An 18677-nucleotide genomic window follows, 5' to 3' on the forward strand; every position below is an offset into this window, starting at 1 on the left:
TTGTCTAAGTTTTAAGGTGTAAGTGGTGGGTTGTTGATACAGGTGAAGATACAAAGTTCAGAATGGTCAAGCAGCTGTCCAGGGTCACACAGCTGATTCATAGAAGAACTGAGCTTGTTGGCTCTTGCTTTTCTGGCAGGATGCTCCTTGGGTTCCTGGCCAAGGATCTCTGTATAATCCAGGTGTCATCCAGGGCTCTTGGGGTCTCAGTCAGAATGCATTAGCCTCCAGTTCTGTAGCCTAAGGAAATCCAGTGTCTTTCCAAGGAGTTAAGACTTCTTGGTTTCCAGAAGCAAAACCCAGCCTCTTGGCTGATTGCTGCCCAGATCCCCTGGCACAAAAAATTGATGCCATTAGTAGATTTACTGAATATTGAATGTCACAGGGAAGGGTTGCATCTCGGCACACAGCCTTCCTCTAGTCCAGCTCCTTTCTTCCCCTCCCTTTCTTTCTAGATTCTCCCTTTCTGTGCAGAACAGTTCAGTTCTGCCCCTGTTCACAGACTTAACACTAAACCCATCAAGCCCTCAGGAGTTCTGCATATGCAATGAAGGGCTTCCTTTCAATGGAATCTTCCTCACCTCCCCCCGCCTCCCAAAAGCATCTGATTAGTAAACTAGTAAAGAAAGTTGTTTGTTTGTTTTTTCTTAAAAGTGTGTGACAACCCTGCTGGCATGGCTCAGTGGTTCCAGGAGGTCACGGTTCGAGTCCAGGTCAGGGCACATTGCCCGGGTTGCGGGCTCGATCCCTGGTGTGCAGGAGGCAGCCGATCAGTGATTCTCTCTCATCATTGATCTCTCTCTCTCTCTCACTCTCTCTCTCTCTCCCCTTTAATCTCTGAAATCAATAAAAATATTTTTTTTAAAAAGTTTGTGACAACCATAAAGGCTGTTGTGACCATCGCAGGTTTAACCTGCCTTTGCCTATTTCTTTCATCAGGCGAAGAGCCTTTCTCCTATGGCTATGGAGGCACTGGGAAGAAGTCCACCAATAGCCGATTTGAAAACTACGGAGACAAGTTTGCAGAGAATGATGTGATTGGCTGCTTTGCGGTGAGTGCCGGCAGCCTGTGGGAGTTGGCAGAACGAAATGTTGGTCCTATCAGGTGGACCTGCAGACTTTTTCCCCCCAGAATACCTCTGTTCATTGTCTGCACCATGCCAAGCCACTCTCGCCATACCTCTTTGTCTCTCTTTGACACATTGGAACGTTTGCTGTCATTTTGTGCAAAAATCTACCATTCTACCTGCCTGATCTTTTGTGCAAACCTATTAGATGGCACCTTGAAGAGGTTTGGGGTTGTTGGTTTGCACACCCTTCCTCCATTCCTAGATACCAGAGTGACATTTTCTAAACCCAGGAATTTCTTGCTTTTCTTTGCTGCCAAATAGCCTGTCTGCTCTCATTGGCAATTGCCCACTTTGGCATCATCTCATCCCTAAACTTCTCTCTTCCTTCACCTCACATTGGTTGAGGCAGGCTTCCTACATTGCACTGCCTCATAGGAGAACAGGAGTGGATGTAAAACAGAACAAGATAGAGGGTGCCTGAGCTGCTGCCAAACTTCAGTCCCCAACAGCAGTGACCCACACAGTGCTATAGACTCTGGCTGTCCACTCTGGGACCAGACTCCCTAACCCCAGTCCCTGCTCTTCCACTCACAGCCATGGGCAACTTACCCTCCCTATATTTCAGTATACTCTAAATGACAATCTTTGCACCTACCTCAGAATTTCATGTGGGATCATTAAATTAATCTGTCAGGCACTGAAAATAATGCCTGGCACATGGTGTGTTCTCAGTAAATCCTACTTAGTACTGTTATCTTTAGGATTTATAGATGTTTGTAAAATGTGCCAGGGAAACCTGGCAAGAAGTGGCTACCCAGGTGGATGCTTCCTCTGTCTTGTTTTCTCCCTCCCTCAGATTTGTACACATGTACTCCTTTTTTGTTTTTTCTTTTTTTCCCCCTCTTACTTTGAAATAATTTTAAACTTAAAGAAAAGCCCTAAAAACTCTCATAGAGTCTTGTCCAGATTCTGACATTTGCTTTACCATTTTCTCAAATATATATGATTTTGTCTGACCTATTTGAGAGTGTGTTGCCTACATCATGTCTTTATTTCTAGATATTTCAGCATGCATTTAACCACAGTAGTTATTAAATTTAACATTGATATAATGCTATTATCTACTCCTCAATCCACATTTAAATTTCGTCTGTTGTCTTGACAATATTCTTTGGAGCAATTTTGTTTCTAGTTCAGGATCTAATCCAGGATCACTTACTGCATTCTCTTGTCACATCTTTTTAGTCTGAAACAGTTTCTCAGTCTTCCTTTATCTTTTGTAACCTCATTGTATTTTTAATAAAAACCATGTTTTCTTAAAAATTAGCCATGTTTACACTCTATTCTAAACCTGGAATTTTTTTCCATTTAACAATAAAACTTGGCTATATCTCTCCCTGTCTACACAGATAATATAGATGTAACTGAGGTAGAGACATTTTTGAATAGTTAATTCACATATTCACATGGTTTGCAAAAACACCAAGAAATAGAAAAGGGTGCACAATGTAGTCTTCTTCAGATCTTCATCTAAAGCAGCTTAGCTTATACATGTTATTCTACATCTTTTTTTTTCTTAAAAGTATATCCTAGAGATGTTTTTATATCACTTCCTAGAGGACTTCTTTGTTCTTTGTGTAATCTGTAGTCATTATGTAGATCAGCCATATTTATATAATCAGTTCTCTATTAGTGGACATTAGGTTAGTTTCTTGCCTAGTCTGTATAGTATTCTGATGTGTCAGTTTACCCTGGTTTAGTTCTGTTGGTGGATCTGAAAGTTATTTGCTGGAGTGGTTGATGCTGCAGTGACAGCTTATCTTTTTCCCACTTAACAGAGTATTTTCAAGATCTTTTTGTATTCCCACACATGGTCTCCTGTGTGGCCCCCTTCCCCATTGGAGCACTTTTAGCAGTGCTGGAGTGAGCAGTTTACATATCTATATGTTTTTGTGGGAATATAGTTGTATTTATTTCTAAAAGCATAACTTCTGGGTCAAAGATATATTTTTAAATTTTTATATCTACCACCAAGACTGCACTCCAAAGAGGTTGTAGCAATTTAACATGTCACCCTCTGTGACAATGCTCCCTAGACTCTGTCCCACCTGAGCATGAGGTTCTGTCAGTGTGTGGCAGTTTAGAACTCCAGGCCTTGACTCTTGCTTCAACCACATCATCTCTACTTCTGTTTTTTTAAGGTTCTATGTGCAATTCCCTCTGTTCAAAGGATGCCATAAATTTTTAAAAGGCTCAGGGGTGTAAAAATCCGTGACCTGAAGAAAGCTGGGGGAGGACACTTGTGTCAGATCTCGAGTTCTCAACATTCACAAAATAAAAAGGACATAATGGCCTTCCAGATAGAGAGAACAGTATAGTCCATTTCAACCAACAGGTGGAGTCTTGGGGATGACAACAAGGAGATGGGTCAGATGAGGCTACTAAAATGGCACACTGAATAATGCCATGCCTAAAGATTTTGGGTCATTGGGCCTCGGACTGGTACCAGGACTTTTTTTTTTTTTTTACAAACACACACACAATTTTATTTAACAGAGACGACCCCCTCCCCCTCAAATGCAAAATTTGGCAAGGGCTAGACAGTTAATAGCTAGCAGAAACAAGACTTAAATAGATGTTTGTTTGTTTAAGAGCTAGACTTGACAAAGAACACATGGGTTTGAATCCCATGTCCACTAATAATTTATGTGACCTTGATATATCACCATCTCTAGCCTCAGTTTCCTCATCTGTATAAAGGGAACAGTGATACTGCCTCTATAATAGGCAATGCATATGTACATAGCATAGTGTCTGACACATAGCAACCACTCATTAGCTCCTTCTCTTTTTATACTACCCCATTTTCCTTAAAATGAGAATTAGTAAAATTGATCTTTCGACCTAATTCTGTCACTAACAACTAAAGTCGTGTGACTTTCAGGAAACACTGACCTTCAGTTTTTCATCTGTAAAATAGCGATAATTCTTCCCCAGCATAGTTTGCAGGTTGTTATAAAGAATTAAGTGAGATTAAGAAGGCAAAAATGGCCCTAACCAGTTTGGCTCAGTGAATAGAGCGTCGGCCTGCCGACTCAAGGGTCCCGGGTTCGATTCCAGTCAAGGGCATGTACCTGGGTTGTGGGCACATGCCCAGTGGGGGATGTGCAGGAGGCAGCTGATCGATGTTTCTCTCTCATCGATGTTTCTGACTCTCTATCCCTCTCCCTTCCTCTCTGTAAAAAAATCAATAAAATATATATTTTAAAAAAAAAAGAAGGCAAAAATGCTCTGTGCCCAAATATGAGTTGTTTCATATATGTGTTAAAAATTGTGGCATGAGGACTTTTAGCAAGAGTAACAGGACTGCACTTGCCTCTTGAACAGAAGGCCCTGTCATTAGTAGATTTGTCACGTAGTTTATGTGTAATATAAGTTCCTATAATAACGCTGGTGGCCATAAGGAAGGTTAATCCCCATGATGTTTATTTTTGTTAGAACAAAGGTGACCGGGGCCATTTATGCTCAGGTGAGAAGACATGGCAGAGACCATGCTACAGGGATTGGTGCAGGATTTAATCTGGCAAATGTTTGCATGTCTGCTTTGAGTTGTCTTGAACTGTGTAGGCACTTTGAGGTGACAGATAGGAAGGACTGTATAGAGCTGTGCCCTGTGAGCACGGAGGAGGGTGGTGAGAAAACTCCTTGGGAGAAAGGGCTTTCACTTTGTTAAAGGGCAGGTCGCAAGAAAAGAATACCACATCTTGTACTTTAAATCAGGACCCTGAACTTTACTTTGCTTCACTCTGCTGTCTGATTCCAGGTTTTGAGCTTAATTGTAAACCTTTATCCTGTACCCAGTGATCTTTCTGAAACAGTTTTGAAAACCAGGCCACTTCTATATTTGAAACAGGTCAGGGGCTCTGCTCTGCCATCAGCATAAAGCTCTAACTCCTAAGGTGACAGAGAGACCCTCACATGCCGAGGGCAAGAGCCATGTCTCCATCTCACACTCCAGCCCAGCATGGTGCCTGGCATCTTGGAGTGAGAACCCCTATTTTGTGCTCACTATGGAGTAAACACACTAACCCACTTATTCCTCAGAACAACCCTGTGCACTGTAGTATCTTATCATGGCCTTCCCTTTTTGATAGTAAATGGTAGAACTGAAATAGCCTGCCTTCCAAAACAGGATCTTAACCACTAAACTTCAGCTGCTCAGTAGGGACTCAATGAAGAGTTACTGAATGTATTTGGTCACTGCCTGGCTCTCCAGCTATACTGAAATCACTTCCCCCTCGTCCTTTATGCTTCAGCCAGCCTGACCCTGTGTTCTCTTACTGCCGTATTTGTACACAAACAACACTTCTCTTTATGGCTCTCTCCCCCTTCCCCAAACTTGGCTTATTTCATTTTGTTTAGGACTTGGCTTACAGGTCCCCACCTTTCAGAGAATCTTGCTCCTCTGTAGGCACTTGTACTCAATTAAGATAGTGTCCTGCCGAAACCAGTTTGGCTCAGTGGATAGAGCGTCGGCCTGCGGACTGAAGGGTCCCGGGTTCGATTCCAGTCAAGGGCATGTACCTGGGTTGCAGGCACATCCCCAGTAGGAGATGTGCAGGAGGCAGCTGATCGATGTTTCTCTCTCATCGATGTTTCTAACTATCTATCTCTCTCCCTTCCTCTCTGTAAAAAAAATATCAATAAAATATATTAAAAAAAAAAAAAAGATAGTGTCCTTATCTGGTTCTCCACTAGGCCCCAACCTTTGTTAGGCCCAGATCACCATAGACATTCACACCAGGAAGAGCAGAAACTTGGAGAACATGTGTCAAACCAACAAGTGAATTCATTTGTGGAGCTGGATTTGACTGCCGTGGCTTTCTTTCCATCTATTATCTTCACAGACTGCTCTTGAGTTGAGGATGGACAGGATTGCCTATTCCTTCATCTTCGTCTCAGGCTAGGCACAAGGCTTAAATAATTGGGCCTTCCTAAGATAACATGCTTCATAGCCACCAGCCTTTGGGTCTTGAACAAGCAGGGTTTGGGGGCACATTCTCTGAGCTGTTCCCTGGTGCTGCCCATTGTATCTATGTTGAGAGGTGGGGTTACAGCTAAATCAGGGAAGCTGGCTGTATTTCTTCTCTCTGCATCTGCTCTCTCCGACTTGTGGTTCCCAGTGCCTTCAAGCTGAGCATTGGCTTAAGGTTCTCTTCCTTTGGTTTTTTCTTCTAGGACTTTGAATGTGGAAATGACGTGGAACTTTCCTTCACCAAGAATGGGAAGTGGATGGGCATTGCTTTCCGAATTCAGAAGGAAGCTTTGGGGGGCCAGGCCCTCTACCCTCATGTGCTGGTGAAGAATTGTGCAGTGGAGTTCAACTTCGGGCAGAGGGCGGAGCCCTACTGTTCTGTCCTTCCTGGCTTTACATTTATCCAGCACCTTCCCCTGAGTGAGCGGATCCGGGGCACTGTCGGACCAAAGACCAAGGCAGAGTGTGAGGTGAGTGGGCCTGGAAGACTAAATTAATGGCTGTCTCTCCTGGGCCACCGTACTGCTAAGGCAGAGGGGAGACATGGCAGCTGGGTGTGGTGAAAGCAAACCACCTCCCTGCATGAGTAATCTTAGAGAAAGGGCTCTCTCCCTCCTAACTCCTCAGGGCTGGACCAGGTTGAAAGCTGCTGTGAGAGTGACATGACCTGTGGGTATGGTTTAGGCCAAAGAGAGAGGGGATGTGATGAGAGACTTAAATCTTGGGAAGGTTCCAGAGGGAAATTGCCACATTGGGTGAGGTCAGAATCTTGGAATAGGAGAAGAGGATATGAAGGTACTTCCAGGTGAGTGTTCTTCAAGGACGTTGTGCAGCTTCTCACACTGACTCGAAGCTGTCTAAGAAGAAAAATGACAACTGGCCTTGGGGATGATTTGACTGCAGAAGCTGTAATGGTGATCTTTATTTCCAAACTTTTTTTCTGATATATAAGTGACTTTATGTTTATTCTAGAAAATTAAAGTTTCTCATTCCACCAGTCATAAATAAGTTTACTTCCAAAGTTTTAGATTTTATCTTGTTCTTTTTGCCGTGCTAAGTGCTCATTTCATACACAGACACATTTATAATTGAGATCTTATGGTATAAGCATTTTGATATTTAACTCTTTTCACTTAACATTATTTTGTAAATACCTGTTTACCATTTCTCTCTTATTGGGCATTAGGTTGCGACTGGTTTCTGCAAATTCTAAATGCACTGATTAGATACGATGCTTATCCTTGTACATACATTTTGTCCCCATCTCAAACTCCAGGAAGGTTGTACCACTTTCTGTGCCCACTCTTGTGTACCATTCCCAATGCATGGCCTTCCCTGTCAGAGGCCACTGAATTCTGCTAAACAAAAATGTAAATGCTCATAACAGCTCTTGGTTTTGTATTCGTCCCATACCAGGCCTAAGAGGATTTGATGAGCCTCATCTCTTTGAACCCCAACAACACTGAGGTAGAAGCTATTGCTTTCATTTCCTGGAGATGGCCATGAGATTTAGAGTCACCCTCATGGTCTCCAGCGAATCAGGGTAGTGCCTGCTGCTGCTTCAGTGCCTCTCCATCATGTTCTTACAGATTCTGATGATGGTGGGCCTTCCCGCTGCCGGCAAGACCACATGGGCCATCAAACATGCAGCCTCCAACCCCTCCAAGAAGTACAACATACTGGGTACCAATGCCATCATGGATAAGATGCGGGTAAGGGCAGCCCCTGGTCTCTCCTTAGCCAACTCCCTCATCCCATCCCCCTGTGCTGACCTACAACCAGGACCATGCACCCCTCACCACCCCCTACCCACAGGTGATGGGCCTACGTCGGCAGCGGAACTATGCCGGCCGCTGGGACGTCCTGATCCAGCAGGCCACCCAGTGCCTCAACCGCCTCATCCAGATTGCTGCCCGCAAGAAACGCAACTATATCCTAGACCAGGTACTTACTGGTGACCATGATGCTCCTTGAGAGGGAAGAAGCCTATTGAGTATCTGGATATTACCCTCTTGTCCTTTTATTTTTCATCATAATGCTCATGGACTGCAGTGCTGGTAAGACGGTCAGTCATACATGACAGCACAGTCCCAGGCTCTTAGTAGAGCTCTCTGAGCCCTGTATGTGGGTGGGGTCTGGGGCCATGATCCAGGCCTAGCTCATGTTCTTAGCAGTCCAAGAGAACATTATCAGGTAAGGGCCATTTAATGAAATGGAAAGGGCATGGGTTTCTGAGCCGGACAGACCTGGCCTTAAATCCCAACTCTTCTACTAGCTGTGTCTGCAGATAACTGGCTTCATCTTTCAAATCTCAGTCTCCTAGTCTGTAAAATTGAGATTATAATGGTGCCCATCCGTAACACAGGGCCTGGCACATAGTAACTAGAAATTACTATTAATTACTCTACAGAATAGGTATGTCCCAGTTGCTCTTAGCATGTTTTATGACTGTCAGGTACATATCTAAATCATGTATTTTATACTGTGTTTAAGAGCAGGGTTCTTCATATCAGGTGATCTGGGAACCTTTGAAATTAAACACAATTTTGTATGCAGATGCAAGCATGTTATTTTAAAAAACAAAAAAGCTAGACAGTTTTGATTTAGAATGGGAAGATTATCTGTGGCTTTCAACATTCCCAAAAGTATAACTGACCCAAACATAGTTAAGGATACCTGTTTCAGGGTAATGAATTCCTCACGTTCACCACCTATGAGACAGAAGGACATGTGTCCGGAGGGTACCAAATCCTGTATTTGGGGATCTGTGAACAAGGTTCCTTAAACCTTGCATTCATGCTTTCTTAAAAACCTGTGAATGTGCAAATACGTAAGGTGAGTAGCACCCCTGCCCCGGCCGCCTTGCTGGAGTGCCTTCCCTGTGTGCCAGTACTTGGTTACGGGGTTCCGAGGCCTCCTGGTGAAGGTGGGACTGGGGTGGGGTTGGAAAGCCCAGGGGACCAATTTGCCTGTGCATGGGAGTTGGCATCTTATGCAAAACAACTGAGCGGGAGCTTGGGGTCATAAACGTGGAGATGTGGGAGAGTGGTATGTGCGCTCCCGAGAGTGTGGAAGCTCTGCGCCCCTTCTCACGTAACTTTGCCTTATGCATCTTCCATCTGGCTGGTCCTGAGATACATCCTTTCATAATAAACTAGTGATCTATGTTTACAGTTGAAGAAATGATGCCTTATATCCAACATTTGAAAGAAGTACATAGTAAAAACTTTGTTCTTAAAGACAAAAAGAAAAAAGGCTATTGGCGGGTGATAGTTCTTTTTTTTTTTTTTTTTTTTGATAGTTCTTGATAGGCAAATTAATTTATAGTTTTTTAAATCCTCATTCAGGGATATATTTGTTGATTTTATTTTATTTTTTTAATCTTTATTGTTGAACTCTTTACATATGTTTGTTGATTTGAGAGAGAAGGGAGAGGGTGAGAAACATTGATATGAGAGAAACATGGATGGGTTGCCTCCCACACATGCTCTGACCAGGGATCAAACCCACAGCCTAGGTTTGTGCCCTGACTGGAAATCAAACCCACAACCTTTTGGTGTACAGGACAATAGCTCCAACCAACAAAGCCACACCGGCCAGGGCTAGACAAGTTAATTTTAATGGTCTTGCCAGGCAGTTAGGTGTTGGGAGTGGACATCTGCTGTGTGCTGATGGAACAGCCGTGCTAAGAAAACTGAAAGTTGATCAAGGCTGGGCCATACCCTGGCCCTCTTCTGTGATGGTGGACATGTGAGATTTGCTCTGGGTTCTGCAACCATTGGATTGATCCTTTAAAGCAGGGGTCCTCAAACTTTTTAAACAGGGGGCCAGTTCACTGTCCCTCAGACTGTTGGAGGGCCGGACTATAGTTTAAAAAAAAACTATGAACAAATTCCTATGCACACTGCACATATCTTATTTTGAAGTAAAAAACCAAAACGGGAACAAATACAATATTTGTATTTGCATGTGGCCCGCAGGCCGTAGTTTGAGGACCCCTGCTTTAAAGACTCACATTTGTGAAGAAGACAGTACATGATTCCCTAATACTAAATTTTGATGCAAACAACTAATTGAGCTAATGTGTCAAATATTTATTTCTGGGGACTGGAGGAGACTCTTCAGCACAGGATAGTCCAAAAGCCAAACAGGGCTACTGCCCCAGCTCAGCCCCATCAGTAATGCATATAGCCAGCCTTTTCTTTCTTCAAAGACTTTGTTCTTTAACCCTGGCCTTGCTTTGTTGTCAGGCCATTTGGAATTGTAATTTGACTTGGCACCAGTGGGACTCAGTGTCTTGCAGGGGGGAGCAGTGTTGATTTAGTACCCTGAGGATTCTCAGCAAGTATTCCCTGTCTGTCATTTTGTCAGTTTGCTGATTAAATTAGCTGTGAAACCCATTTCAAATATGTGGCTCAGTGGCGAAGGATTATAGTCCTAGGGGTAGATCATCTTAACATTTTTATCCAGCATATAAACGTGGGCCATCTCTGGAGGTCAGGCTCCAGCTCCTTAGCCAGGCCAGTACAGCTGGCTCTGTAAACAACACACTATTGGTTTTTTGAGTATGTGCTGGCTTGTTCATAGGAGGGGTCCAGGGCTCTACCAGGTATACGTTGATCTTCAGGGCTGTCCTGATGGAGGGATATGCAGGTTGGGCCAAGTGATCCAGGCCAATAGTAAGGCAAAACTACCTAAACTCTGCAGGTGGGGGAGGAGGGTTCTCTGGTTAACCATAGATTGGAGGATTGACTTGGGGCCTCAAACTATAGGTTACTCGAGCCTGGGAAGAGGTCTGAAGCCAGTGATTTTACCTGTTTGGGCTTAAGCCCCAAACGTAGGTTCCAAGAAACCCTCTGGTGGGGGTGAGGGGAGGCAGTGTAGAAGATTCAGAGCAGGCCTTCCCACCCCACTAGCTTTAGCTGTGAGGGATAAGTTGATGCATAACTGTCTCCTGAGCTAGATAGAATTCCCTGCAGTCCTGGAGCTCATCTTTTCCCTTCTCTGGTTCTTCCCAGGAGATCAGACCTCCATGCATTTTGCTCCTCTGAATCTCCTATTATGTAGGTTGGATTCTGTAATGCCCATTATTGAGAGAAAAGCAGAATGTGCCTGCAGAAGGCAGGTGAGGCTGTGTGAGCCAGGACTCTGCCTATGTATGGTTAGGGCCCCAGCGCCTACCCCAGGGTATGTCTCATTGGGCACAAGCTCTTGGTTTTATTGGGTCTTTGACCTACATTCCATGATGACCTGAGTATCCTCTTCAGATCATGTGTGTGTTATAGCTGTGGAACATCTGAGGAGAAAAAGAAGAGATGGATCACAGGGGAAACAGGCCTCAGAGAAAAGGAACCTGTTCAAAGTCATGCTGTTGATTTACTGGTAGAACATGTTTCTGCTGACTTCCCAGATGGCCACGGCCCAGAATAGTTGGAGCCATGGTGGGAAATTGGGAGGTGAGATGTCTAGGCAGCACATGGAGGATGATAAAAAGAATTGAGGCTTTGTCCTGTGGGCAGTGAGGAGCCAAAATTATGTTTTCATCAGGGAGGGATATGTTAAATGTGCCTGCCTACTAAAAGACTTGAGAAAGGGGAAGTAGGCCACATTGCTTCAAGTGGTTCTGTTGCTGGTGAAAAAACCTCAAGAATGAGATGCTGCCCAGCCATCCCTAGCCTACCAAGGACCCACAAGAGTTGGTGCAGAGCAGGAGTTGGCCCTCTGAGGCGACAGAGTTTTGCCCTCCTAGAGGCTTCTGAGAAGGCTTCTGTGGGGCAGAGTTGAGGGCTGCAGGCTAGGAGCTCCCTTAGGGCTCTAGCAGTCCAGAGCCAGGCTAAGCAGTGATCCCTAACCTCACCTCAACCATCAGAATGTGTGCTTCTAGTCCTGCTTTGCATCCCTGTTGACCTTGCCACGCCTTTGAAACAAACCTAGGGATAAAGCAGAGGCACAGACCTCTTCTATTGGCAGGCATTGGGAGAAAGGGGTGTTTCTTTCCTCCACCCTCCCTGTTCCCAGGGCCTCAGCCAGTTCCATAGTAACATTCCAGCTAGTCCTCACCCTACATGTGGGTTCCTTCCACTGGGTTTACCTTACTGTGAGCCCAGAGTGAACCCTTTTGTCACCAGCTTTAAATTTGTTCTTCTGGGATCCAGCCAGGTTTCTCCCACTGCCAGCCTGACCCCACTGAGCTATGGATGGGGAGACAGGTGAAAGTGGACATAGGACAGTGGGACTCTTACAGAATCTGGGCTGCGAGCAGCATGCTGTGTTCCTCCCTTACTCCCCCAGGCTGTCACGCACCAAAACTGCCCATCCAGCTCCGCTGAGAAACCTAACTCCTATCCTTTAGCCGACATTGCTGGAGATGGGGGGTGGCCCAGGGTCAGGGAACACAGCCCCAGCATACCTTCTGAGAGTCAGCAGCTTCAAGCTGGGTGGGACTGGGAGAAGTAGGAGCTAGGCAGAGAGAGCTCACACAGCTGGGAAAGCTGATCCAGCTGTTGTGCTGGTCTCTCTTAGCAACAGACACTAGCAGCCCCCAGTGACCACGACAGTCCTGGGCCAACCTAGGGTCTCTGACCTCACTGTGTTTGCTGTGGCAACAGTCACCAGCAGCTAACTCCCTTTTTGCCAGGAAAGGCAAGTATTTGTATTTCTGCTGGTGTGGTTTAGACGCTCTTCTCTTCCCCAAGCCAAGAGGTATGGCAAGGGAGGTGCCATCTAATAAATGGTAACCAAGAGGGTTCTCCGCACCTCAGTTCTAGAGTGTCTGACGAGGCATTGCTCAGATCTAGCCACTTCTCAGAACAGAAGCCAGCTCTTTAGGAGTCCAGTCTGCTTCACCCCCATTCCTCCCATCCCGTGAAACTTCAGGGACTGGCCCTCTTGGCAGTATTGCTTAGGACACTGACACAGTAGGTCTGCTCCATAGAATCCCTCCAGGAGGTATTTATCTCTGTCATTGGGGTTCAAAGGAGTCAAAATAGGATCACATCTTATGGGCAAATAAACCCTGGAATGGGTTATCCATAGAATGGTCTGGGGGCACATTCTTTGTGGCATCCATCCACTCTAGCTTTTGTGCCAAGAGAATACCTCATTATTTAGCTGGAGAAAGCCAAATTCTATCTTCTTATGACCAGATGCCACCTTCTCCTCTGTTTTTTAGGCGTAGAGTCCAGGAAGAGCAGTGGGGAAAGGGACTTGACTATTCCCCTCTAACCTGATGTGCTTTTTAACAGCATTTGTGTGCCCACCACACAGTCTCTTCTTCCCCTTAATGAAAGTGGGGACACTTTCCCTGGGGAGTAGGGAAGAACATCTTTTCCTGGTGTGTGTGTCAGGGTCACTTGGATATTGGTTTAGAGCAGGGGTGGGGAACCTTTTTTCTGCCGAGGGCCATTTGGATATTAAAACGTCATTCTTGGGCCAAATAAAATTTTTAACTTAAAAATTAGCCTGCTATATTTGGTCAGACATTTAATTAACTCACCCCTAATGCCTTGGCAGGGCCAGAACAAATGATCTTGCGGACCTTAAATGGCCCACAGGCTAGACATTCCCCACCCCTGCTCTAGGTGAGGAGCAGGTGTGTCCTAGGCTGGTGCTGGCACAGACCAGGGCCCTAGGACACATCTGAGCAGTAGTAACAACAGCTTCCCTTTATTGAATACAGTAGGTCCTCGGGTTATGTCGGACTCGACGTATGGCGTTTCGTGGTTACATCTCCATCTCCCATTTATTTATTTAAAAAAAAAAAAAAGTTCCATCATTTTGACGTATGTACATATGTGGCTGAGTGGAGCTCACCCTGTGGAGCACACACCCTGTGGGAGCGCACACCCTGTGCTCCTGTGTTGAGCATCTGCCCCCTGGTGGTCAGTGTGTGTCATAGTGACCGGTCATTCCCGGTAGTTCTGCTGTTAGGGTCAATTTGCATATTACCCTTTTGTGATATAGGATTTACCACAAGTAAAGGTCAGAAATTGTTATCTTTTAAATTTTTTTTACTGTTTAACTTCATTGCTCCATGTGAGTGACGTGGGTGCTTATGTAGGTGGGTTCCGACTTACAGCGAAAATCGCATTACGTCGCGCCATAGGAATGGATCTCCGATGTAACGCGAGGACCTACTGTATTCAATAAAGGGAAGCTGTTGTTACTACTGCTCAGATGTGTCCTAGGGCCCTGGTCTGTGCCAGCACCAGCCTAGGACCTAGAGCAGGGGTGGGGAATGTCCAGCCTGTGGGCCATTTAAGGTCCGCAAGATCATTTGTTCTGGCCCTGCCAAGACATTAGGGGTGAGTTAATTAAATGTTTGACCAAATATAACAGGCCAGTTTTTAAATTGATAATTTTGTATGGCCCGAGAACAATGTTCTATATCCAAATGGCCCTTGGCAGAAAAAAGGTTCCCCATCCGTGACCTAGAGGAAGGGAAGAGAACATTAGTAGCAAATCTGTGCCTTGTCAAGCTTCCTAGTTAGAAACTTGAGGGTGAGGCCGATGTTTCAGAGAAGGACGGAGGGGATGAAAGAATCAGTGCTGTGAAAACAATTTATGCAGCTGTCAGAAGAGGCTGGTTAATTATGATATCCATTCTGTATATATTATGCAGTCATTAAATGAAAACACTGGGACAGAAAAATGTTACAGAAATGTTGAGTGAAAAAAAGCTTCAGAAGAATGTATAGTATGATAACATTCGTGTTAAAAATCAAACATGTTTTTATTTTTTAAGTATTTTTTAATTTATTTTAAATATATTTTTATTGGTTTCAGAGAAGAAGGGAGAGGGGCAGAGAGATAGAAACATCAGTGATGAGAGAGAATCATTGATCCACTGCCTCCTGCATGCCCCACACTGGGGATTGAGCCGACCACCTGGGCATATGCCCTGACCAGGAATTGACCTCCTGGTTCATAGGTTGACGCTCAACCACTGAGCTACAACTGACCGGGCCACACAGATGTTTTTAAAAAGACATAAATTTGCCTAGCTGGTTTGGCTCAGCGGATAGAGCGACGGCCTGCGGACTGAAGGGTCCTCGGTTCAATTCCAGTCAAGGGCACATGCCCAGGTTGCGGGCTCAATCCCCAGGGAGGGGCATGCAGAAGACAGCCAATCAGTGATTCTCATTGATGTTTCTATCTCTCTCTCCCTCTCCCTTCCTCTCTGAAATCAATTAAAAAATATGTATTTTTTAAAAGGACATAAATTTAATCATCTCTAGGATAAGACTGGAAGTAGGTGGGTGAAGAGATTCTTACTCTAAAATTTATACCTTGTACAGTAGGTCCTCGGGTTACGTCGGAGATCCGTTCCTACGGCACGACATAACGCGATTTTTGCCGTAAGTCGGAACCCACCTACATAAGCACCTACGTCACTCACATGGAGCACATACACAGCAGTAATGAAGTGAAACAGTAAAAAAAATTTAAAAGAAAGAACAATTCCTGACCTTTACTTTTGGTAAATAAATAATAAAAAACAAAGCACATATGTACATACATCAAAATGACAGAACTTTTTTTTATAAATAAATGGGAGATGGCGATGTAACCAGGAAACAACGTACGTGAGTCCGACATAACCCGAGGACTGCCTGTACTCTGAATTTTTTATGATGAACATGTACAGACATTTCTCTGAGATACTGTGGGTTCTGTTTCAGACCACTGCAATAAAGAGAGTCATGATCTGGTGGAGGGTCTTGCCTTCAATTTGTAAAACACACATCTGTGAAGCTAAATAAAATGAGGCCTATATTACTTGGTGGGAGGGGGATAATTGTAAAGCAAAGTACTGAGAACAAGGAGGAATAAAGTGCAAAGCCCAACCATTGAAATCCCTTGTCCTGTGACTGTCAGCAGTCGCTTCACCAAGTCAGTTCATTTTCTGAGGGTAGATTCAAAAATCTTAAAAGTGAAGAAGAGCAGTTTCTTGGGTTTCTCTGCTTAGAAGAACTAGTGCCCTTTTCTCAGTCCTTGGCCGACATAGTGCCCCACAGATGAGAAAACCATCCTGTAATGTGTCATCTCTTGCCTCTTCTGTCACCTACCCTAGACAAATGTTTATGGGTCAGCTCAGAGACGAAAAATGAGACCATTTGAAGGCTTCCAGCGCAAAGCTATTGTTATTTGTCCCACTGATGAGGACTTAAAAGACCGAACAATAAAGCGAACCGACGAAGAAGGAAAGGATGTCCCAGATCACGCTGTCTTAGAAATGAAAGGTAGGAGATGAGTGATTCCCAGAGGAACATTTCAACCAGGTCCTTATTTTTTTCTTTGCTTCTGCTTTGTCCCTTCCCTGTCTAGTTCAACTGTGAATGGAAAAGTTGCCCATATCTCTCTTTTGCAAAGTTTTCAGACAGGTGGGACTGGGGCATGATGGAGAGAATGTGTGGAAGCAAATGCTAGAGACCTACATGCTCACCTGCCTCTGGTTCCCATTGAGTGAGCTGACTGTGAGCAAGCCTCAGTCTGCCTCCCTGATTCTACCTGCCTCGCCTGCTCCTGAAGGGAGCATTTATCAACACTGGTTTGGTGGGTCTTAGCTACCTCTAGGAAATGGAGAAGTCTTCATTAGCCACTGGTTGTTGTCAGAGAGTCTAAGGTTGGGATCCTGTCTCATCTCTTGCCGCCTACTACAATGTTGTGGTTGTGGAGGGGACCACACCTCAAAAAGTACTGACCTATTTGTTCCCTCTGCGGACCTCCCTTCCTTCTAGCCAACTTCACGTTGCCAGATGTTGGGGACTTCCTGGATGAGGTACTATTCATTGAGCTGCAGCGAGAAGAAGCAGACAAGCTGGTGAGGCAGTACAACGAGGAAGGCCGTAAGGCTGGGCCACCCCCTGAAAAGCGCTTTGACAACCGAGGCGGTGGTGGCTTCCGGGGCCGTGGGGGTGGTGGCACTTTCCAGCGCTATGACAACCGAGGCCCCCCCGGGGGCAACCGAGGAGGCTTTCAGAACCGAGGAGGAGGCAGTGGTGGAGGAGGCAACTACCGAGGAGGTGAGCTCTCGCACTTCTGGTTTCTGGGTCAGGGTTGGGCTTTGTGACCGTTTATTCAGTCAGTAGGTGAAGGTTCCCTAGCACCAGCCCAGGGCTGAACTCTGGTAGAGAACCAGGATGAGTCAGACTCGGGGTCTCAGGGAAATGCTCCCACTATCCTGTTCCCCCTGGGCACTTGCCCATTTGTATGTCACATTCTGGCCTTTTTTGTGCATCTTCCTCATCTGACCGTCAGCTTGAGAAGAAGAACCAAACCAAGTTACTGTCAGTCCTGGGTCCCAGCTCAGGACCTGGTATAAGTCAAATGTTAGGACTGCTTTGGGTTATATATTTTAAAACGAATGGAAAAAGGGGCTTAGGTTAATTTACCCAGAATTTACTAAATCTAGAGTTGTGGTCAAGTGGCCCAAATTCCAAGTTCTTAGTCACTAAGTTCTGCTGTCAGCAATAAAGTGTACGATCATAATTTAACAGGCATGCCCCACCATGTTTTGGTCTGTGCTGCATAGTTTGGGGACACAGCCCAGACCCTGACAGACACATCACCCTGTAGTGACAGTCCAGAAGGATTCTGAGCTTAATAGGAAAGCCCAGCGGGACTGTGACCTTAGGTGGCACCTGACCCAATCTGTAGGGGAGCAGGGCTCAGGAAGGCTTCCTGAGAGCCTAAGTTAAGGTCTAGAGACCAGTAGGAGTTGGAAGAGGGAAGAGTCTCAGGCTCAAGAAACAACTGCATGAGGGTTCAGGAGAGACTGGCCGATTTGGACAAACCTAACGAGGACTGTCCCCAGTGCTTGGCACCCCTCTTCCAGAACATCTCTTCCGATTTATTCAACAGCTATCGAGATGCTGAGGACACAATTGAAACCAGGACAAACCTGTCAGTCAACAGCGATAACCAAGTGTTGTCAGGGCTACACGGCAGAGTGCACCCAGGGGTCTGGGGAATCCCAGAGAGGATGCTTTGTTTACTTGACTGAGCTGCTCTGAGCCTTAGCCATACTGGGCTGCAGCAGTCACCAAGTCAGCCCAGCTCTTGAGGGGCCCAAGTTGAGAATGACAGGCCTCTCATCTGGTTTCTCCAATGCAGGTTTCAACCGCATTGGAGGTGGTAGCTACAACCAGAACCGCTGGGGTAACAATAGCCGGGATAACAACAACTCCAACAACCGAGGCAACTACAATCGAGCTCCCCAACAGCAACCGCCCCCTCAGCAGCCACCGCCACCACAGCCACCACCACAGCAGCCACCGCCACCACCCAGTTACAGCCCAGCTCGAAACCCACCAGGGATCGGCAGCTACAGCAAGAACAGCAACATCCCTGGCTCGAGTGTCAGTACCAGCACCCCCACTGTCAGCAGCTACAGCCCTCCACAGGTGAGAGGAGGTGGGATCAGGGAAATTTCCAACACCTGCTTCAGCCCGTCTCCACTCCTACCTGCCCTTCTTTCTCCCAGACAGTGCTTTTGACGAGGATGGCCCCTCGCCATCTCCAGGTTCATCCAGCAAGTGTATTTCTCTTGGCTGTGTCACTGGCTCACTGGC

The 18677-nt window shown here is 45.6% G+C and overlaps 1 protein-coding gene across 1 annotated transcript in view; it reads left to right on the forward strand.

Moving 5' to 3' along the window:
• Window positions 1-18677, forward strand: part of HNRNPUL1 (heterogeneous nuclear ribonucleoprotein U like 1) — a 32025-nt gene that overhangs the window by 9955 nt on the left and 3393 nt on the right. The window contains exons 6-12 of the mRNA XM_006102634.3: window positions 940-1052; window positions 6309-6575; window positions 7695-7817; window positions 7921-8049; window positions 16178-16346; window positions 16845-17129; window positions 18220-18509. Coding sequence (XP_006102696.1) covers window positions 940-1052; window positions 6309-6575; window positions 7695-7817; window positions 7921-8049; window positions 16178-16346; window positions 16845-17129; window positions 18220-18509 — 1376 coding nt within the window. The remainder of the gene's footprint in view (window positions 1-939; window positions 1053-6308; window positions 6576-7694; window positions 7818-7920; window positions 8050-16177; window positions 16347-16844; window positions 17130-18219; window positions 18510-18677) is intronic.

The sequence above is a fragment of the Myotis lucifugus genome, unplaced genomic scaffold (genome assembly GCF_000147115.1).
Source record: "Myotis lucifugus unplaced genomic scaffold, Myoluc2.0 scaffold_421, whole genome shotgun sequence".
Classification (NCBI taxonomy): Eukaryota; Metazoa; Chordata; class Mammalia; order Chiroptera; family Vespertilionidae; genus Myotis; species Myotis lucifugus.